This window comes from Sipha flava, unplaced genomic scaffold, assembly GCF_003268045.1.
Source record: "Sipha flava isolate LNK unplaced genomic scaffold, YSA_version1 75_pilon_pilon, whole genome shotgun sequence".
Lineage (NCBI taxonomy): Eukaryota > Metazoa > Arthropoda > Insecta > Hemiptera > Aphididae > Sipha > Sipha flava.
This window is the reverse complement of record NW_020273615.1, coordinates 1,765,227-1,788,287: the sequence shown is the minus strand read 5'-3', so window position 1 is coordinate 1,788,287 and position 23,061 is coordinate 1,765,227. Positions and strand designations below refer to the sequence as shown.

Sequence of the window (23,061 nt, the reverse complement as noted above, 5' to 3'; positions counted from 1 at the left end):
AATTTTTTTTATATAATTCACCTTAAAGCTCATTATGTGTCTTGAACCAAATATTACAAATCAAGCTTTAAATAGTTGACAAACCTTTATGAAGCTAAGCTCATGTTCTTTTATTGAGAAATTATCGAATGGCATGTGAAAAAATGAGAAATAATCAAAAAAGAAAATCTTTCCAATTTTATATTTGATTGAATTGGAAATATGAGGATCCACTCGACTGTTTTAAGTAGAATTTTGTCTTTTATTTAAATATTGAAGTAGGTATAAGAATAGATAATATATATGTTTTTAAACTAGTATTTCTATTTTGTAAATCTGTTTAATTAAATAATTTATTAAAAGTAAGATGAATAATGTTTAACTATATTAATTTATTGTAACTACTCGATTTTACTTATTGGTACCTATTATTTGTTGTTATTAAGAGAATGCTATACTCGAGTATTCTTTCCCATAGGCCAATCTAACTAGAAATTAAATAATATTTCAGTTCACAAAATAAAAATGGTGGTGCTAGGATTTTGTTATAGTTTAAATAACTATTATTAAATTGAAATAGAAAGATATTTCCAAAAACCGCATATCCTTTTTGCCTAACATTGTTTTTTTAGAGAAATTATAGGGTTTAACATTTCCACATGTATTAAAAAAAGTATGTGACATTATCTCAGAAATATTCTTCCTTTTAAATTTCATTATAAGTATTGTAATTATCATATTAATCTAGACGCTATGTTTTTGTTATTCATAAAATATAGTAGGCTATATTACCTATGTCCTGTTGGAAAGACTGAGTATTATACGCTGTATTGAACATCACATGGGTACCATGTCTTTTAGAAGAAAGGAAATAAATTATAATTATATACTGAAAATTTAGTTAACCCATTTTTTTTAACTAACGTCCATAATAAATAATGTCAGGGTCATAATTTGTGTGTTAAGGTCATAACTCACAACCAACCTGTATTCTCTCATTATCAGTTTATTTTATCCAATAATAACAATAATTTTTCTTCTTCTAGGCGAGTATAAGAATGTTCAAAGATATGGCACTAGTTGAACGGTTTCATATTGATGAACAGGTTTTATGTCGTTGGCTGTTAAGTGTCAAAAAAAACTATCGATCAGTGACCTATCACAATTGGAGGCATGCATTCAATGTCGCTCAAATGATGTTTTCTATTATAAAGGTATATAAACAATAACTATTAATACTTAACCAATATACATATATATTTACTTATCTATTTTAGGCTACTCAGTGGTGGAGAGATACTTTTGGTCCTTTGGAATGTCTCGCACTTATTATTGCCTGCCTTTGTCACGATTTGGACCATCGTGGAACAAACAATTCCTTCCAAGTCAGGTAAAATTCACAGAAAATGAAGTTTTATATTAAATTATTCTATATATTTTTAATTGCTTTTAGAGTTGATTCACCACTTGCACGACTCTATTCAACCTCTACCATGGAACATCACCATTTCGATCAGTGTTTAATGATATTAAATAGTCCAGTATGTCGTATGTTGTTTTTAATAATATATCTCATGTCATAACTGACTATCATATTTTTATTTTTTTAGGGAAATCAAATTTTAAGTAACTTATCACCGGATGAGTATTCTTGCATTATCAAAGTATTAGAAGATGCTATATTAGCTACTGATTTAGCCGTATACTCCAGGTTAGATGACATTAAATTATTTTAATGAAAGAGAATTGGATGTAACTGCCTATATGAATTAGTGATACAAATAGTAGTTTAGAAGTATAATTTTTTTACTTAATGACTGCATAATGTTAAATTAAGAATTTTAAAACATTTCTATTTTATCTTACCACAGAATCTCATGATATTGACTACCAATATTCTATTCTTAAAAGTTAAAAAAAAAAAAATTGTGTAAGAAAGTTTCTAAGAACATTTTTTTTATTTATTTATTCTAAATAATTATTGATGAGATTTAGTAAGATCAAAATGAAAATACTGAAAAATTAATCACTGTTTAAACTCAACATTAGGTCATATAGTCATTAACCCACATCACATCATTAGATAAGACTAAATTGAAAATATAGTGTATTTTTAAATTATTATGTAAGTATTGCACGTGTTGCACAAAAGCAGAAAATTACTGATTCCAATTCCTTTGAGTATTACTAAACTGAAATTTTTATTTTTTTAATAAATTAAATCCAAACCTTTAAATAATTAAAACTCAAATAATTTTTTAACACATGTTATTTTGACACAATTATTATATATATAGTGGTGTATTAATAAATTATATTTATATGCACTAATAAAATATGGATATTAATCTTAAAAATGTGTTCTCGCTTTGCTATAAAATTTTTTTCTCTCATTGTGTTCAAATACATTAAATTAATCCCTTACTTGTTTATAACTTCTAATAAGGCTATAAAATGCAACACCACAAAATATACATTTGTTGCGTGTTATAAATTACATGATGCAGATTTAAGAACTATGATTTGAATGCCTATACTCTATATTATATTTAATAATATCTATTTTTCAAAATGTTATTTACTAAATTGAATTTACAATACATTAAACACAACATACCCTGAAATCTTCAAGAGATAAATATTTCATTTAAACTTCATAGTTCATAACAATTTTTACCAATGAACTATTATATATATATATATTTTTTTTTTGGTTTTCGAGTTATTTTAGAAGTGTAAAACTGTAAGATAATATTTTACATTATATACCTATATGCAGAAAATTAAAAATCTACAAACGGGTATACGATATATACTAACCTAACCAATACACTCCTGTATATATACATTTATAATATGTATGTTTGTTAATTAATATTTTAATCGACATTCTTATTTCTTATACATATAGCAAGCGAGTAAAATTTTTAGAACTAGTTCATACGGGCAAACACGATTGGACCAAAGAAGAAGATCGGGAATTATTCAGGGCAATGCTAATGACTGTGTGCGATTTAGCTGCTATAACCAAACCTTGGGAGATTCAAAAACGAGTATGTTTTACATAAATAATACATTTTTATTTTGTTTTATCTAATAATTAAATTCATTAATTATTATTTAATTATATAATTATAAAATTATTTTATTTATTATTATCAAATTAATTATAAAGAAATATGTAAAGTAAAATAATTAAAATATAATTTTTTTTTTAAAAAAAGGTTTACTGTTAATCCAAACTTAGGCTGATAAAAGTTATTAGAACTAAATTTGCTATTTTATATGTTTTTTTATATATGAAAAATGTTCTTTTAAATAAACAATAACTTCAATTTTATATTTATAAGAATAGTCTATATTATATTATCTACACTGAGTTAAAAGTTAACCGAAATATTAAAAACTAAATTCTAAGCTAAAATTTGACCTTATTTCACTCTGAAAATACAAGACTCACATGAAATATGATGACATTTTTTATTTTTTAGCTATGTTTCAATTTAAATTTATAGTTGTTATGTAGAACTATCCAGCCATTTTTTAATCTTTCAATTTTTTTGTCATCTATTACTTTTGTGTAGTACAAACATTTCTTTAGATTTTAATTAAAATTGTAATAATAATAAAAAAAAAATCCATTTTAATGGATAAGAAAATGTATTTGTATTACTTTTTTTTTAACTCTACATATGGTATTTAGGTGGCAGAATTGGTGACTAATGAATTTTTTGAACAAGGTGATATAGAAAGAAGAAATTTTAATTTGACTCCAAGTGTAAGTATATATTATACAAACAAATTTTTATATTTTTAATGTTTAACAAATGTAATGTTTGTTACACATTTAACATTATTGTTTCATGTATATGTATTATTTTTTTATTTTAGGACCAAATGGATCGAGACAAAAAAGATCAGTTACCAATGATGCAAGTTGGATTCATTGACTCTGTTTGCTTACCAATATATCGGGTGTGTTGAAATTTGATATTATTTTCCAATATCTATAGGGATATTTCAATTTACATAATTTAAATGTATTTTATTTTTTATAGAGTTTAATTTAATTCAAAATCAGTATAACTATTATAGTTAGAAAATATTTATTTTGCTGTTAATATTTAATTATGTTTTTGTATTGTTGTTTAAAAACCAGATAATCAAATATGAATTATTAATTATGCTAACTATTATTTATTAACAGGCGATTGCTGATTTGTCAGATACACTTGAGCCATTGATTGAAGGAATAGAACGGAACAAGGCTCATTGGTTAGAAGAATCAAAACAAACATACCGCCCACAGAGTCATAACTAGATGTGTAAAATAATAATATGTGTTTGTGTTTTTGTTTGTACGTATGTATGTATAGTGAGTGTGTATGTGTGTATCTACCCATATTTTCAAACTAGACATTGTCCACACATTTGATATAACCAATCTACCTAATTTCCTTCTCATTAGAATATAAGACTTGAAAGAACATAAATATTATTTTACCTTGTATGTTTAGTTATAAACACAATAGTATTTTTTGTGTTTTTCTTGTATTTTGTACCACCTACCTTTTAATAAGAGATAGATATACTAAATATATACTATACAATATATGTTAAGTTTATTCCAATGCAATGTATTCTTAAAAGACCACGTGTTAACAGAAAAATTAAGGTTAATCTGTTTTTATTTATTGAATGCCTATTACACAACTTTATGTGACGAGTTTGTGTACCTTTTATTTAAGTATTTTTTTTCTTTTGTTTATCATATTATTTTATTAAAGCAATAAAAAATATTACTTAAACAACAAAATAAATGCATAAAATTAGTATTTGAACTACCTTGCTAATTCTGTTTTTAATGTTAATTCTTCAATATTAGTTTTAGATTAGATTTAGATTATCACAGTTACCTACAGACATGTTTTAAATTCTATATTTTGAAAAATTTCTAAGAACAAATAATCTCCAAGACGTTTCCTATTGTTATTTTAAGTTTCCTTAACTCAACATTACTTCATTTTTATTTTCTAAGATTTGAGTAGTATGAAGTGTAATTATAAGTATTATCATTTGAAATTAAATTTGTATTAAGTGCTTTTATGTATAATTTTAACAATCAAATTATTATAATGTTGTATTTTCTTTAAAATTGAACTAATTTAGTGTTAATATTGATTGAGACAATTTTTATGCTTAAAATAATAAGGTAAATAGGATTGAATGAAGTCTATACATTTGGTGCATATTATGTTATGTTTTATTATATTATTCATAGACAAAGTATTGTCACTAATAAACATTTATAATGTGACATGAACACTTTGTAAGTATTATATAACATAATTCCAATATGTTCTAAGCGTATATATTCACATGGAACTTGACATTTTTATCAGTAGACCACATAATGTAGCATTACAAAGCAAAACAATTAAATGCGTAATGATATTTATTTAATTATTAAAGGCAAAATGTGTTCATCATTTATTAATCATAATATTTTTAAATTTATTTAATAGATACATGGGATAACTAATAAAAAAATAAAAGCTGAAATTTAAAAAATCAAATTAATATTTTTGTAAATATTATGTTCAAGTTATTAGTATTTTTTTGTACACCTTGTTGATATCTAAAATATATACTCTCCCAAGAAGTTGTCTCTAGATAACGTTTACTCTATGAGAAATGTGCTAGGGTTAAGTACTTTTGACATAGAGGACCAAAAAAAAAAAAAAAAAACCAGAACACTAAATTCTTCTTGGCTTACCCACTGGTTCTAAGTTTATCTAACGAGCCAACATTTAGTCTTTACATTTATCTTATAACATTTATTTATTATTAATATAAATTATAAATGATTCATATTCAAGTGGATTCCTGAATTTTTGATTTATAATATTTCAGTTAATTTGATATTTCCACTTTGCTGAAATCTCATTTGAAATAATTTTGCAAGTAGAATATATTTGTTTTTACGAGATCTACTTCATCTTTGATTAGGGTGAATTGAAATACTAAATACATTTTTTTTTTTAAAAAAAAAAAATAGGCAATGTTTTGAATTTATTGATATAATTTTCAAATTTTTCTGATTATTATAAGATAATATAATAAGTATATAAAGTATTATAAATATAAACATTATGGTTTTCAGCAGCTTTTCTTAGAGACAATTCATTTTTTACATCTTCAGCTGCAGCATTCAAATCAACATCATTCCTTTTCGAATATTGTTTTTCTCTAGGATCAGAAATGTAAACTCTAGGCATCTTTTTTATTTAATTTTAAGTCGAAATATACAATCAATGATAGCATATGTTGAGAAAAGAAGCCACTTAATTGTAGATTTCCAAGAATTGTTATTTGGATAAATTTTATATTTTATTACCCGTATCATATTATTTTTTTTGTTTTAATAAATAGATCTCTGCACCATTTACGTTTTAAGCGTCAAGTAAGACTACTTGGAATATGAAATCTTTCATAGAAATATTTAGCTTCTTCATCATTAGTTGTTTTTAATTTTAGGTCTGAATGGAGAGAATAACGTGGCATAATTTAAGCATCTAAAAAAACAACACATTTTTGGTATTTATGTTTCTAAAATTTATATCAAATTGTATTTACATGTATTTACATTTTTGTTTTATAAATTTTTGAAAAATTTACAATATATTCTGTACGAAAAAAAAATAAATATTTTGATAATGAAATTTTAATAATACAACCCAACCAAGATTTTGAATATATTAAAATGAGTAAAATGATAAATGCGAAGGAAATATTTTCCTATGAATATAGTATTAATCCGATCACGGTGATTTTTTTCTCCATGGATAACAGTTATCACTACGAATTAAATTCTTATGTTTTCAAAATTATTACATTAAAATTGAATAATCGTCGAGAATAATAAGCAAGTTACTGAAGATTTGTTGCAATTCACCTCGTTTTACGGTTGGTACGTACACTTAATGACGCCTAGATTTATTGTAAAATGTAGAAACTGTCAGAATTTAACAAAGGCAACACTAGAGGTGCACATTTTCACAACTCGTTTGCGCACAATTTCCCTTCACACTTATACAGACTTAGTACTGTTAGGAAAAAAAAAAATGAAAAACAAAAGACGGCAATATAAAATAACAAATAGAACAACTTTATTATATGAAAAAAAAACTAGTCGACGACCGCACGGAGCAAGAACCAAGAGCCCCGGTACTCCTATGGTTTCCGCGGATAATAATCTAATTAAAAAAAAAAAAATGCAGTAAGATCAACACTGCGCCCACCATACCCGGCAACCGGAACAGTGTTGCCATCGCTTACATTCGGCCGTCCTGTCGTAAGGGCCGCCTTCGGGCCTTTTATATAATAAAAAAAGTAACTAAATTTAACGAATGTTATTAGTTAACAATTACGTACAAAAAAACAATAAAATTATTGCAAACAAAAAATATAAATACTCTTGACCATAATCATGAAGCAAGCCCGGTTGTTTATACGACGGGCGTTTGTGTGTTAAGCACTCCAAACACATACTTATATGCCGTACATACAGGCGTAAACAGGAGAACCAGAAATCTTTGGGGATTTTTGCCACTGTCCGATCTAACGCGAAATGCCCTCCGTAATAATGGCGGCGATGACGATCCCTTTTCGCTTTGGATTTGGCACAACCAATAACAAACGTCCATTGTACTTACGGTAAAAAATACCATCTATTACTTCATAATTAATGAGGTCGTCTGTCGTTTGTTTAGTTTTTGGTCCGATGATTTCCAATTGTTTAATCCGGTCCCTTGTCGGTGGGTCACCCTGTTGCATTAAGCGTACTCTATCTCGCGTGGACTTCACGACAAAAACGTAGGCACGTCGCACAGTGGGATAAAAATCAATTTACCTAACTTCATTTAATTATTTATATCATGTTATTTTAGTAGAATAATATTATTTTACAGATATCATAAAATTAAATTATAAGTCACGTTTCTGTTGAATTTATTCACTCGACGACGTGGAAACTTAATTTTCACTACTAATATCTGACTCTGTTTCTATTGTTTTTATGTTGATGTCTGGAGGCAAAATAATTTCCAATACTTCTGGGTGAATATGTTTAATATTTTTTTGAGGTAGTTGCCTTAGACAGGTAATAAATGGATCAGAACTTACTAAAAGTCTATTAAAAACATGGAAATTAAATATAATTTTTCAAAATATTATATAAATATTATTCACTCACTGAATCAATAATACTACCCTGTGATTTTAAAATTCTTTGAGTAGTTATATCTAATAATGCTTGTAATTTCACTTCAGCACAACTTTCTGTTATTTGCAAACATTTGCAAACAAGATTTATCAGGATAACATTCATTTTTTGCGTACCTTAAAAGATAATACGCAGGATAAATATTACAACCATGTTTTTTTGCCTGTGTCCTAATTAAAGTGTATTGATGCTTTGTCAAATAAGCCTCAATAAGCAAAGAAAGAGCTTCATTAGAAATAACCTTAATTTTATTTTTACTGTCTTTATAAGATTTGTTGTACTTTGAAGCTCTTGTAGGTATTGTACACGTAATATTTTTTATAACGTAAGAACTATCTACATTTTCAGATTTTCTTAGAGACATTTGAGCAGCATATGAAAGCATAGTTGGACTATATTGGGTACGTAATTATTCCGTTTTTCTTCTTTTTGATCGATCACTATTATCATGAAATGATGTAGAAGGCCGACCTCTAGATTTGCCCGACTGAGTTGAAATCTTTGAAGGAAAATGTATTTCAGAGTCTAACGAGATTTTATTTTTTAATAGAAATATGTTATTTTTTCTCTGTGATGATTGCCATTTAGATTTAAACTCACTAATGAAGTATGATAATAATTTATTTAAGGAATTTCCAGACATTCTGTTAATGTAATTAAACGTTTCTTTAAATGGTCAAATCGTTCAGTAAATTGTTTAGCATTAATTTCTTGCATTATATGAAATAATGTTCTCCGACTTAAAGACATATGATTATCACCAGATCCTAAAATATTATAATATTATAACATTAGTATAAAAATACAAAGTGTAGTTTGAATATAAACAATTTTAATACGTTTAATCACATGTAATCACATGTATGTGAATCAAAAGTAATTTACACAATAAAGTGCAAGTATGCGCAATTGTTTTTTAATTTTTTTGAAACTGCATAACATACACTAAAAAAAGATAAGATTGTATGGACTCGGACTATCTTGGAAGTTTACTAAAATAAATGATGAATTTTGTGTTTGTATATTTTATTTTAATTCTTGTATTTTTTATTAAAATTATATATAAAAATATAAAGATAAATTGATTTTATATTTTATTAAACTTAAATACTATATACATACCTCCAGGTAACGAGTTCATTTTTTTTTTTTTCGTAAAAATAACTATAATACACAAAATATCAGCTATGTTCTAACTAAACTTTTTGTATAGAATAATACCGACGTGCGCGTCGTATCTGTAATGCCATACTCTGGGGTATTATTGCAATACAATTAATACTGATAACTACGTAAAATATTACGTAATTGCTTTAATATTATCTCTATTAGATAAACTATCAACAATTATCATGCTAAATGCATTTTGAAATTTCTAATTTTGGCCAGGTTTTTATGACAATATCCCACTGTGCGTCGTGAGAGCTCCGCGTCTACTGATTCGGCGGCGACATCATTGTCAATAACCGCGCGACTAAGCGCATCAACATGCGCCATTCGCGTTCCCGGGCGGTTTTTTGCTTACTGAATATACCATTTGTAAGTTTGTTGACAACGAGCCTTGGAGCAGGATCCCTGACAACGCCCTACTGCTGGCGTCCGTGTGGATTTCGGTGATCGCCGCGGTTGCACTGTACATTTGAACGACTAATTCAGAGTTAAGTACCACCCTTAGCCTTTCGAACGCGCGAACGTACCTTTCATCCCAGTTAAAAGACACATCCTTGCCCGTCAAACGTGTCAATGGTTCCGTAATCTCTGCGTAATTGACAATAAAACGCCGGAAGAAGCCGGTTAGACCAAGGAAACGGCGTACTTCGTGGACGTCCCTAGGCATAGGAAAATTCTCGATCGGTTCCACCTTCCGTCCTAATTTGATAGTGCCTTTTGATATCTGATAGTCCAGGTCCAGTCGTTCGGCGATGAAATCACACTTTGATGGCTTTAGTGTCAGTCGCGCTTTTACCAGTGTTTCTAATACCTTTTGCAAATCTCGAATCATTTCGTCCCAATTTGCCGAGGGAATAATTATGTCATCGAGGTATGTTTTAACTACACTGGATTCTTTCAGGTCCTTAAATATGATGTTCATGAGTTTTTGAAAAATGCCTGGTGCACCCTTCAGACCGAAAGGCATTCGTTCGAATTTCGCCGTGATATTTTCAGTGACGAACGCCAACTTTTCTTTCGCTTTTTCTGTGAGTGGGATTTGCAAGAACCCATTCGACAGATCCAAAGATGTGAAGATCGAACCTCCCGCTAGAGCCACTAGCTGTTCGTCGACATCCGGCATAGGATACGGCAGCGTGACTGTCTGATCATTCAACCTTCGGTAATCGACGCAAAGTCGTTTGTCACCCGAGGACTTATTCACCAATAACACTGGGCTCGCATATGGAAAACAAGAATCACTAATAACACCATCGCTTCTCCACTCATCCAGAATCGTGGTTATTAATTGACAATCCGAAGGAGAAGTATGGTACGGGCGGACGTTAACGGGATCCGAGCCGTCGGCAACAATGATATCCATCTTAAGCACATCGGTACACCCAAGTTCATATTTGTTTTTTGCAAACGCGTCGCAATAACGGTTCAGAAGTTCTAACAACTCATCACGCTTGTCGGCGGGCCATTGCGGCGCTATCACAACGTCTTCCTCAGATATCGATTCGCACAATTTTACCGGTGATTCGTCTGTGACGTACGCATTTTTCACTTGACTGTCGGTATGTTCAACTAGTACATAGTCCGGTATATCGTTTCGAGACTCAATTATCAGTTTGGAATCTTCCTTGTAAAAGTTAACGTGGGGGAGCACCAGTCATGTTCGTCCCACGAGCACGTCTACGGGTATCGTGCGATCTGAAACGATCATTACCACGTGATCGTAGGCAGTGACCTCGTCGACGGATACGTCCAAGGTGGCTTCCCCAATAGCCATCGCACCCGGTTACGACGCATCACCAACCGTGAAAAACGGGCTTGGTTTCAGGCGAAACTCAGCTTGGCATTTTATCACAACGGCCTCGCGTACTATTACGCCTGAACAGCTTGAATCGATAAGATCGGTGAACGATTGTTGATTGAGCATTACGGTCTTCGAAAACGGATTCTCACGCGGCTCCACGACAGACATATCGGCACGATATGTGTTCGAACAAGCTATTGTGTTTGTGTCTGGCCACGACAACCTGTTCCCCCCGATAGCGTGCCAATGATGGAATGTTCGCGAACTTTCGGCGCGCTTTGTCGCGCTGGCATCCCGCTCCGGGGCGACACTTGCAACCGAGCGAGCTGGTGGTGCGTATTACCGCCGGGCGTGTGACTTCTTTTCCTTTGCCGTCGTGCATGTTACCACCGGGTGTGTGACTTTTCCTTTGCCGTCGTGCGTGTTACCGTCGTGCGTATTCCCGCTGTGCGTTGATTTCGTTAGCGGTGTGGTCGACGGTGGTTTTTGTCGTCACTTGTTTCGTCGTCAACCGTGTTGTGGCTGCCTGTCGACGTTGCGGTCGTGTCCAGTGGCGGGAGCATCACTATCATCGTGGCCATCGAGAGAATGAGGTTTTGCACCTGATTTTTTTATATACATATATATATACACAATTTATTATATCTTTTTTTTTGTTTTATTATTATTGTTAGCACTCGAGGGCGCCCTGCTGATTATATATTATTGTGCCCTTTTTATTTTTACTTTATTATTATTATAATAACTTGGTTCGACACCGACCGTAAACTATTATTGTTTTAATTTTATTTATCAATAAGTCACTTTACATTGTGGGCATTTTGATTATCACAGTGAATGTGACCTACTTTCCGGTGGTCTCTGGGCCGGACTGTGTTGTAGGTAACAATATGCTTCTTGGTTGTCATACATGGATGATTTAGCTTCGGTTGCTTCATTCGGGCAACATCCTCGAGTATGCTGTTTAGACCCACAATTTGAGCATTGCACTGGTCTACGGGGTTTGGGACAATCCCGCAAAAAATGTCCCGTCATGCGACAATTATAGCTCGTAATTGTCTATTCTGTCGACTTGCTTGTGTGATTTTGATCTGTCCACGTTGATTTCTTGTGGCGGCCTTTCCGACATTGGCGACGTTACCTCTTTCACTTTTGTCGCGTGGCCTTTGACGGGAGAAGGACTTGGGGAGTTCTTTGCCGGAAAACGGTCTTTACGCAGCATACGAATTCTCTCTCAATCACGTAAATCAGATAACAGGCTGGTTTCTGAACTGTGGGTACGTCCCATCGCAAAAATTGCCAACTCACGTGAACGTAATCCTTGGATAACAAGGTCCCGTATTTCCCCGAACGGGAGCTTCAGTACTCTATACAGCCTCACTTTTTCGTAGAAGTAGTCCACCAAGTGTTCTTCAATTCCCTGGTTGCGTTGATTTAACTCATTCCATCTGTCAGACAGACGTATTTCCTGTACGAATGCTTCTCGGAATTTTTGTTCGAATTCCCACCAGTCGGAGAAAGTCTCTGACAAAAACCAGCTTCTGGTAACGCCCATGACATGAGCCATGACAAAATGTAGACGCTGTCTAAGGTCCCAACTGTTTAGTTCGGCGACACCCGCTACTGAATTAATCCTTCATTTTACATTAATTTCAAAATTTGTTTAGTTTCACCCCTAAATTGGTAAAATCTACAATAACTTTACTATAATTATAGCTATAACAGTTTTGGGTAAGTCACATGATTAATCAGTTCCAACTTGAACTTGAAGTTTGATGTTAATGCATATTTAAATATATATTTATTTTTTAATGATTTTTATTTATTTTACAAAATAAAACTTTTTTTTGGTAATTATATAATAATATAGAGCTGCCCATTGGGAAGATTCCTGATTTCCCGATAGGCCAATCCGGCCTTGGTTCCTTCTATGATATGTTGTGCGCAAACAAGTGGTTCCATTCTACAATAATTTGTACACAAACGAGTTTCAGATTTTACCAAATTGAAAAATTTTATGATGTGCGCAAACTAGTTATAGCCTTGCACAATATAGTTCATTTTTATACAGTATAATCAACTATAAAAAGTTTTAGATTCAAATATGGATATCAAAAATGTCATGCAGCGCATAGGCGGCACGAGGGTGCAGTTACCACTTCAGAAAAATATTGAAGGAGCAAATTTATCGTTTCGTCCTCTCTAAAGTTAAATTTTATTTTAACAATTTTTATAAAATATTTATGTTAAAATTAAATTTGAACAATTATATAAGAAAATTATTCCCGTGTTTTAAATCAGATCAATATTATCAATATTACATTGCATGTACATTAATTAAATGTACAAAATAGTATATTTAATCAATACTTTAATTAATACTTTTAAAACATAACATAACATTTTACATTGATATTAATTAATATACTTATCGTCTTATCATACACATAGTTAGTAAAAATGTATAATGTATACACAACGAAGTTGAATGAGAGTAGATTTTTATATTGGTCAATAAATTGTGATTATTAAATGGTACTTTAAACACATTTTTCTGATTCGCAAAGAATGATGTAGTAGCAATTTGAACAAAGAGATGGTCTTATAAATTGACTAATAAAAATACTTCCCGGTTTCGGAATGGACCAGAAAGTATTTCTAGTTCATAACGACTATAAAATATGCTGCTACATTTTTGAAAAATGTTTTTTATTAAGATGTTACGTTTTTTTAGAGGTCCAGTATAGGCAATTTCTACAATACTTATGCAATTATAAAATATTTCAAGGCAAAAATGTAGCAGCAGTGCACTATAATCTATGAACTAAAACGTTCTTTGTACCATTTTTTCGTAAAATTTGATTATTAATAATTTTAAATAGTAAAATTCCTAAAAAAAATACATTTTCATACGTTAGTAATAGTATTTTTTTTAAGTCATCTATTTCATTCAATAATTTTTTGAATTTAGGATACTTAGTTTGCCTGTAAGTTTACTTTGTTATTGTAACTCGATGTTTTAAAGTCAGAGAAGTAATTGTTTTTGTTTTATATCCATCTATATTTTCGTCAGGGCATTTTAACCGCTCGTACTTATTACATACTGCATTAAATGAAAATATTTGTTTCTGTAATTATTGTTTTTATTATATTTTTATTGTCTTAGTCCCATAAAAATAAAGTCTATTTCAAATAAACCCATTATTTTTTAACGTCGACGATTTTCATCTGATAACTTATTTGATTATGCATCGAATTTTAACCCTTTGTCTGTACAATTATTTTTTGGGACGTCATCTGTATACTAGGTCATAAACGGACAGACGTGGTTTTTTTAGTAGGTACTAAAAACACTTAGGAAAAATCTGAAAAAATTCACATTTACTAATCGAGGGTTACTTTTTAAGATTGTTTTAAGATTCATTAATAATTACATTTTTTATAACATTTTAAAAGTGCCTACATTTCAAAAAAAAAAAAATGCATTTTCGAAATTTCGGTTGTGCCATAAAAGACCCAGTGTACAGACGAAGGGTTAAACTCTACCACGTTAACTCTCTTGTACATTACTCGTATTTTGAATTAAATTAAATTAAAATCGTTTAAATCTCAATTGGTCAGGCTACGTAACTCGTTCTAAACTCAAAACACTGTTGGTCTTCATGAATAGTTATAACAAAAAGTGTAGACACATTATAAGCTCCGTACCTCTTCCATATATATATATATATATATATATATATATATAAATATTTATACCAGATCTTTAATAAATTAACTTCGATTAAAAGTTCTTTCTTCTCGAATATTGTGGTTTTCGATTTACTCTATTTCAGTCTTAATATTCAATTTCCAAGATCATCGTTCACACGTAGTTGTTTTATTTATTTATTTATGTCGGTTCTCCGTCTTAAATATGCACTTGTGAACGTCCTTGATACTATAGCCAGCATTAATATGTTAAATATATTCTTACGGACACTGCATTTAACAATGAAGATTAACGTTTTCCGATTGGAATGATAGCAATAGTTTATATTTATGATGTTGTTTTGTATCAGCAGAACCGTTAAAATACAATAATTGTATCTTACCTACGGGTACTACCGGAGCGTTTGTACGAACATAATCCACGCACACACACACACACACACACACAGTTTGGTTGATTAATTTTAAGTCGACTACAAAAGTGTAGTGCTTTACATTCGACTGTTGATGTTCTTTGTTCGCATAATGTAGTTGACGAACAAAAGTGTAATTATTACACTACATAGATGCGTTCTCATCTTGTGCAGTTAACGTATGCGTAGAGTGTATCTACTACGCGCACGTGCATTTACAAAATTTAAGCTCACTGAATACATCCGTTAATACCGATAATATTATAATGTGAAACAATTCGGTTTTTAAAAATGTTTATCGACTACTGTTTATAATATAAATCACTTGTAGTATGATGTAGCAATACAAATCAGTGGTGGGCGAATTTTGAAAGCGAATCGATCTGTTTCGGATCCAACAAAAAGATCGATTCACTTTATAACCGCGGTTCTATTTTAATCAATATATGAAACTCTTTGTAGATTTTCCTGTGATCTAAGAGAAAAGTTTGTGAAAATATTAAATATGTAGTAATTTTTAGTGTTGTGCGTACCCATTACGTATAATTATTTATGTTGTGACTATAGACATTAACATTAATATATTTATTTCACTCAATTAAAATTAAATTAAATTTCTATTTCAGTAAAAAAGCTTAGACATTTTTGAAAACCAATTCTTAAAGACAGCCACGAGCTGAGGCTTTTTGATCCAACAAAAGTTAAACTTACACATAACCTCATTAAAAACGAGTCACGTTAATGCGGTTAATGCATTTAATAATTTATTCAGAAGAATTAAAAAATTCATCAAGAAATCGAGTTGAAATACTGCAAGAATTAGATAAGCTGTGATCTTCAGGATTTTTGCGTAAAAGTAACTGTACAGGGAAAGGGACATGATTTGAATCATGTGGCGTTGGCCAAAAGTTGGGTCAAAAATAATCGACGTTCATTAGAACACAATGACCGGGAACGTGTTCTTTTCGTTTGAAAATTTTTTAATGCCACCTATATTTCTCTCATTTGCGTTCGTTTCGCGAAATTAAGTTTAAATTCCACTTTCGTTCGATCAGCGAACAAAATAAATGCGTTGTTATATGTTAATACAAAATCTACAAATATTGTGCCGAAGGTCACGTAGCTGTAGGAAACTGATTTATTGTTATCATTATTCTCGACTCGTACATACTATCCTGAGTACCTACTCGTAATAGAATTTTTAATTTTTAGCATGCCACGCGGTCGGCTTTCAATCGGATGCGACGGCAACGACGATGATGATGATGCGAATATTTCATATACATTATACCCAATTGATTTTATGTAATTATCATTACACACAGGTGGGTATGTCGGGAGGCGAAGAAATTTCATTATGATCGTGTTGATACGATTACGGTGTTGTATCCACGGGAGCTCTACACAAACTACGCTAGACTATTGTTGTTTTCGGTTAGATGACCGCATGAAAAGACTACGTAGTACCATCGCTCGCATAGTAGCAATTAAATCGTCTCGTAAATTGGTAATCCCTTCTAGCCCCTTCTTGGTTTTTTTCATTACGTTCATTTACCACGGTATATGTATGGTTATGCAATGGTGACTCCAGAAAGGGGTTAAGTAAGGCCATTTTCCTACTTGAAAATGCCTGGACTTACTACTGGGCATAGGTCCCGATCTTAAGCATAAGAATATAGTAATTTAAAAAAAAAAAAAAAGTACAGGTTCACCATAGGAACAAGAAAGTACGCAATTGAGAATAATAAAGATAACTGGTTACTGTAATATTCTATGGTATAATAACCATGGGTGCATCAATCAAACTGCTATCACACTCAAATATGAAGTAGTTAAATTAATTTAAGATAATTTAGCTATGATTTTGAATTATCATTTAACGACAGAAATTTTAATGATTTATTTATTCATTCATTTTTTGTTTAGCAATTTATTCATATCCATAAAGTAATGCTTTACAATTAATCTTTTTCATATGGTTTCTTTTTACTGTTATGTGCATTACTTTGCATGTTTGAAGGATATTCCACAATCATTTTATCGTTTTAAAGTTTATTAGAAACTACTTAAATTGCATTACTATCATAGTAAAAAAAAGCATTAAAACATTTTAATAATAATTTTCACGAGTAAAATATGAAAAATATTTGAAATTATGTTTATAAATAAAATTAAAACCAATATATAATAAATTTATAGTCGTTGTTAATATACGTATATGTATATGAATCCTTTCTGGTATATTAAGAACTATTTCAATATAATATATCCATATATATTAAGAATATAATATATTCTTAATAAATAAATAATTAAATAATATTTAATGAATCTAATGAAATCGTTTTGTCAGTTATTGAATTGAAGCCGGAAGGAGTGATAATACTAGACGAGCCAAGGTAGTGGTAATCAAGAATATCATAATGTCACGAAGCACGAGATTAGAAGAAGAACTAGATTATTGTCATTATTAAATTTATGAATGGTTCTATTCTGTATAACTAATAACCAATTGAATCACTTATTTCAGAAACCCCCTAAATTCACTTTTTCATATTTTGAAATAATCAATAAAAACTAAATCACGGTTCTAAATTTGTTTTTTTTAACTCCCAAAATTACTAAAATATACAATAATGCTCTCTCTTTCAGATTATAGTACAGTTTTAGTTCTTTGACATAGTAGAGGAAGGAAAAAAATGTATTTTGTAACTTACACATATGGGGTTTATGCGATAAATAACTTTACTGGGCACTGTTTTTTTTTAATTTTTTTCTCCTAATTTAATCAAATAATTAGTATGAGGTATAAATAATTAGAAAACAAGTTATTATAATAATATTGAATATATTTTAATGAACAAAATCGTATTTTTAATTATTATTTTATTTTACATATTACATTATAAATTTATTAAATTTTTATTTTTTAACAAAACATATTATTTTTATTTTATTAAATTTTAATCTTCGTAGTAATCTGATATTTCATTAAGTTGAACCTCTGATGTTGGCCAGGACAAAATCGCTTGATCAAAGTCTTCATGCTCAACAACGTATTGAATAAGCATTTCTACATCTTCGAGTTTCTTCTTAATGATAGGTACTCGACCAGCTGGATATGCTTTTGTTATAGGTAATTTCGGTAGAGGGTTCGTCTTCTTTAGAGAAAAAATGGAAGATATTAGTGCATAAATAACTTCTAATTTTCCAGCGGTGTAAATAAAATGTTTAAATGTTGATATTTTAAACGATATTCTATTTTCTTTAGAGATTCCTCTACCAGACGTTTCGTTTGAAATAATGTTCTTTTTATAGAAGCGTGGCCACCAGGTTTTAAAATCAAGGATTTCATTAGTTTGAACTTTATGCACAGAAAACCTTCCACTCTTAAATTATTATATTCTTTAATTATTAAAGAATTACCTCTTTGTACATTTACTTGTTTTAATTTCACTTATATTATTCAACTTATTCATAGTATTTATAACTAAAAAGTCAAAAATAGTTTTGCTGAATCTGAAAAAAATATTTATAATGTTTATTATACATGGTTTTATCCTCTATTTTTTTATAATGCTTTTTATAATATATAAGTTACTATTCTAGTTTTAAACGGGTTAATCCATGTGAATTAGTCATATCAGATGTTACTATTCGAGTTAAATGATATCGTACAACTTATGCACCTTCTGTAAGAAAATATTTTTAGATAACTTTTACTTCATCAGACTCATCACATTTGTTTTATTCTGGTTTACTTTTCAATTTATAAACCTATAATTTTAACGAAAATTAGCACATTAGTATCAGTGTCCTCGTATATTTAAATGTATGTATTTTCTATGATAATACGTAAACGGTAAAATATATAATATTGGTATGATACCTCTCAGCCGTTATTAGTCCAATGATTGTAACTTATAACGTTATGTTCTTTGTATGCCACGATCGTATAATCCAATTATATTTTTTGTAATTCTTGCGATAAATTAATATGATCATATTTCTATCATCTGTTAAGAGTCTCATACATAGTCGTCAATAACATTGATTAATATTTATATATGAATATATTTCCATCGGTAAAACATGCTGGACTATTCCGATTACTTAGTATATTATACAGGATGCGACAGTCAAATCCGACGATTTGAAAAAATAAAAAAAAAATAGAAAAAATTTTTTTTATTAATTTTTCACCGAACAAATAAAAAGTACACAAGTGGAATTTTATAATTATTTATTAATTATATATTATTATATATTTAAAAACTTCATTTTTAAAGATGGTGTCGGGCAAATGCCTTCCTTGGTTAGCCACACATTGTGAGAGTCTGACACCGAAGCTTCCCATGACGTCGTGAAGTGCTTCCAAGGTTATGTTATTGATTTCAAGGTGAATTCGCTCCTTCAAGGCAACAATAGTCTTTTGTGGGTTGTTTTCGAACACCTTGGATTTCACATAACCCCAAAGAAAAAAATCAGGAGCCGTCAAGTCCGATGAACGAGTTAGACGTGGGAAGCTTCGGTGTCAGACTCTCACAATGTGTGGCTAACCAAGGATGGCATTTGCCCGACACAGTCTTTAAAAATAAAGTTTTTAAATATATAACATAAAATTCCACTTGTGTACTTTTTATTTGTTCGGCGAAAAATTAATAAAAAAAATTTTTCTATTTTTTTTATTTTTTCAAATCGTCGGATTTGCCTGCCGCACCCTGTAATATTAAAATACGTCAGGTATTGTATTTGAAAAAAATGGCTATTTGGACTAAACTTAAATATGTAACTGAATAAAGATCATTGATTTTTCAACTATAAATTAATTTGCATATGTCAAAAAAAGAATAAGACATATACAAAATGTCAACTCTTTAAAAAAATGTTGAAACCTATTTTGCATAAATATCGACAGTAAAATTACTGTCGCATTTATCGATCAGATTGTTACAAATAAATGTTTTAATGTTGGCAGATTTTACTAAGTCAAAGCCGTATTCCCCTCCGAACGTATCTGCATTCCATAAGTCTTTACTACCCAGAGGATTTATGATGATCGAATTAACTATAAAACTATTGATCATGACCGTGAACGTGGGAGCTACATTGTCACTTTTCTTTTCCATCAACATTCCAGTCAACAGCTCTACGTTATCGACATCTCCGTACAACGATACCAACTTATTGGCCGTTTCGTGGTTTTCGGTCAGCTCGTAGAAGCTTTTGTAGGCTCGTAATCCGAAATGTCTTCGATAATCGTTAAAACCTTTTATCCTATTTTCCCGGGATAATTTGATCAGTAATTTTGTTAGCGGCATCGTCGCATCGCCGTCATTGTTGCTAGTCAACGATCCCATTTTTTGATCGACCATGAATCTAACCGTTTCAGTCATACCACTCACTAATATTTGCCTGAAAATGTTAATCGAAAATTAAAAACCATCGAAATCGTTCAAAACTAAAAAACTAATACATAAACACACAAATAGTTTGTATACAGAAATAGCCTGGAGTGTAATTACACTTTTACGACCGATTTCGAAAAATTCATCGTCAGGTGTACACAAATTCAATAAAATCGTTACTTACTATTTTATTTTTATAAAATTAAATTATTTATTATACCTAAATCAATTATAATTTTTTTAAATTTTTTTTTATTATTTATTTATTGAAAAAACTAAGAATCGAATCCAATTTAAAGAAAACAGTGGTAGGTATTTGTTCTAGTCGTTGATTAGGCGACACATAGGTATAGGACTCAAACCCAATTCGACAAAGAATTTTAATGAATATCCATTGCAAATGAAATATAATATTAGAACCGTCGCGTGTCGTCGGATGGTATAGGCGCATTATGCGCCTGTGATTATTCATCGAAACGAGCCGAGGGTAGGATCAGTATACAAAGATATCCAATCAAACTGACCTAGTGTCATCTAAACCGTCGGGTAGACCGGACGGTAAGAACGTCGTCAACAACAACTCCAACGGCGTTTTAGCAGTGGTACTGGTGTTCAGAAGTACGTCGCGGTACGACTCTGGGTCGTATTTCAATGTGAACGGATTGGCCGCGGGCAACACCTCATTCATCATGATGGCCATCATCTGTGCGACCACCGTCCTCCTGGCGACCGCGTACAGCTGATCGTCCGTCCATTCGGGCCAACGGGTCGTCAGTAAGTCGCACACGCGGTTGTGCTCACGCACCCATAACGTGTTCATGGCAAACAGCAGCGGGTCCTCGCCCAACAGCGGATTTGCCACTGCCCACTGGGTGCGCAGGGCCCCGTAAACGTCCGCGAACACCGACCTCGGCGGTTGGCCAACGGTCACCGCTTGATTAAACTATTATTGTTGCCGTCGAACACAATACACGAGTAAAATTGGTTGTTAAACGACCAGAAACATTGCCGTTCGTTCTTATAAACGTGATGCTTACCCAGTGCTGTTGGTCGGCTACCGGTGTCCGGGTGAACATCTTCCGGATCTTCTCCGCGAAAGACAACCGCGACGGATACTGATCACCGCCTAAGTACTCAGTTTTCAGCTTGCCGCCCGACATCGACCTGAGCCTTTTCTCCGCGGCCTCATCGCTCCCGTACAGCTGAGAGCCCGTCACCGTCGAACCGAAATCTTTACCGAAAAACTGCATGACGAAGTGTCGGTAAAACGTGTGGTATAGCAGATTTCGCCGTTTCGGGTCCTGCGTCAAATCGCCGTCCTTTTCCCGTCTGAACACTTGGTCGTACAACGTGTTCAACGGCGGATAGCTCTCTGCGGATGGTACACACGGGTCACTATTGTGGTTCTGATAGTTATATGAATATTATACTTACCGTTGACGGGACAATATAACGGACGGTTGGGCAGTAATATCCTGCTGGAGTTCGTCGACGAGACTAGGATGTCGTTCTCGGTGCCGTCCGTCGAAACCCAGTCGTCCGTTATCCGTCTCAGTTGCTGTTGGTGGACTGAAAATTACAACGTTTGAACTGTTACGTATACTTTGGCCTCGTTGCTGTGAGTGCGACGGATTGTTATGCTTACACGAGATAATGGTTTTCTGGTACCGTTCCGCAGGATCAATTGTCGAAAAAAGGGACTGCCACCACCACGTTTTTGGCGCGCCTCTTCGCATGTCTTCGTTCGTACCGTCGCACCAAGCACCGCCTATCAGCCGGGAAATGGTTGAAAAATATCGCTCTGCAACGAATAAAAAAAAACGGTATGGTTTGTTGAATATTCGCTGCCGAAAACGCTGTCGACCAAACGATATTGTGCGATCGATATTACCGTCGGCACATAATTCCCCATAATAATCACGTGGACATTGGCACGTGAATACTCCTTTATTCTGAACGAGTACACCGCCGTTTTGGCATTGTTTCTCCTTCAACGCATCGCAGTACGACCAATCCTTTGTGTCGTGTTCTAAATCTAAGAAAATATATTACATTATTAGTTCAGCACAACGTCACTTGACGGCTGATCATGTATATAGTGGGTGAAGCTATTCTTTGAATTTCGAAAAAACATATCAACATTCAAATATAATAGTTCAATAAATATCTGTACATAAATACCTTTGGTAAAATACGGCATCGCGAACAGAACAATCGAAAGGTATAAGAGTGGTAACCTCAACTCCCGCATTACCGCTGACCAGCTCCATGTCCATCCAAAATAGGAGCGATGCG

The 23,061-nt window shown here is 31.7% G+C and overlaps 2 protein-coding genes across 6 annotated transcripts in view; one reads left to right on the top strand and one right to left on the bottom strand.

Annotated features, from left to right (window-relative positions):
• The window catches only part of LOC112692644 (dual 3',5'-cyclic-AMP and -GMP phosphodiesterase 11-like), a 65,286-nt gene extending 60,555 nt beyond the window's left edge, over positions 1-4,731 (top strand). For 3 of the 5 annotated variants that reach the window (XM_025567374.1, XM_025567372.1, XM_025567373.1), the window contains 8 exons: positions 1,026-1,193; positions 1,257-1,369; positions 1,433-1,520; positions 1,590-1,690; positions 2,891-3,032; positions 3,683-3,757; positions 3,871-3,954; positions 4,187-4,300. In XM_025567374.1, coding sequence (XP_025423159.1) covers positions 1,026-1,193; positions 1,257-1,369; positions 1,433-1,520; positions 1,590-1,690; positions 2,891-3,032; positions 3,683-3,757; positions 3,871-3,954; positions 4,187-4,300 — 885 coding nt within the window. Of the gene's footprint in view, positions 1-1,025; positions 1,194-1,256; positions 1,370-1,432; positions 1,528-1,589; positions 1,691-2,890; positions 3,033-3,682; positions 3,758-3,870; positions 3,955-4,186 lie in introns of those variants that run through there. The other 2 variants (XM_025567371.1, XM_025567375.1) reach the window with 2 other exon arrangements.
• Positions 4,732-18,321: 13,590 nt separating this feature from the next.
• Positions 18,322-22,016, bottom strand: LOC112692624 (prostaglandin G/H synthase 1-like). The gene is made up of 4 exons (XM_025567349.1): positions 21,804-22,016; positions 21,291-21,709; positions 20,344-20,773; positions 18,322-18,519 (listed from the first exon to the last, which is right to left on the bottom strand). Exons 1-4 carry the CDS (start codon positions 22,014-22,016, stop codon positions 18,322-18,324), a joined length of 1,260 nt encoding a protein of 419 aa, XP_025423134.1.
• Between the last annotated feature and the right edge of the window lie 1,045 nt (positions 22,017-23,061).

Excerpts from the sequence above, each read along its gene's own strand:
- LOC112692624 (XM_025567349.1), bottom strand. The coding sequence starts at position 22,016 with ATGCAGTTTTTCGGTAAAGATTTCGGTTCGACGGTGACGGGCTCTCAG. Across the intron at positions 21,710-21,803 it reads TAGCCGACCAACAGCACTGG|TTTAATCAAGCGGTGACCGT; the intron begins GTAAGCATCACG and ends CAACAATAATAG. Across the intron at positions 18,520-20,343 it reads GGGAATACGGCTTTGACTTA|AAGACGAACCCTCTACCGAA; the intron begins GTAAAATCTGCC and ends TTTTCTCTAAAG.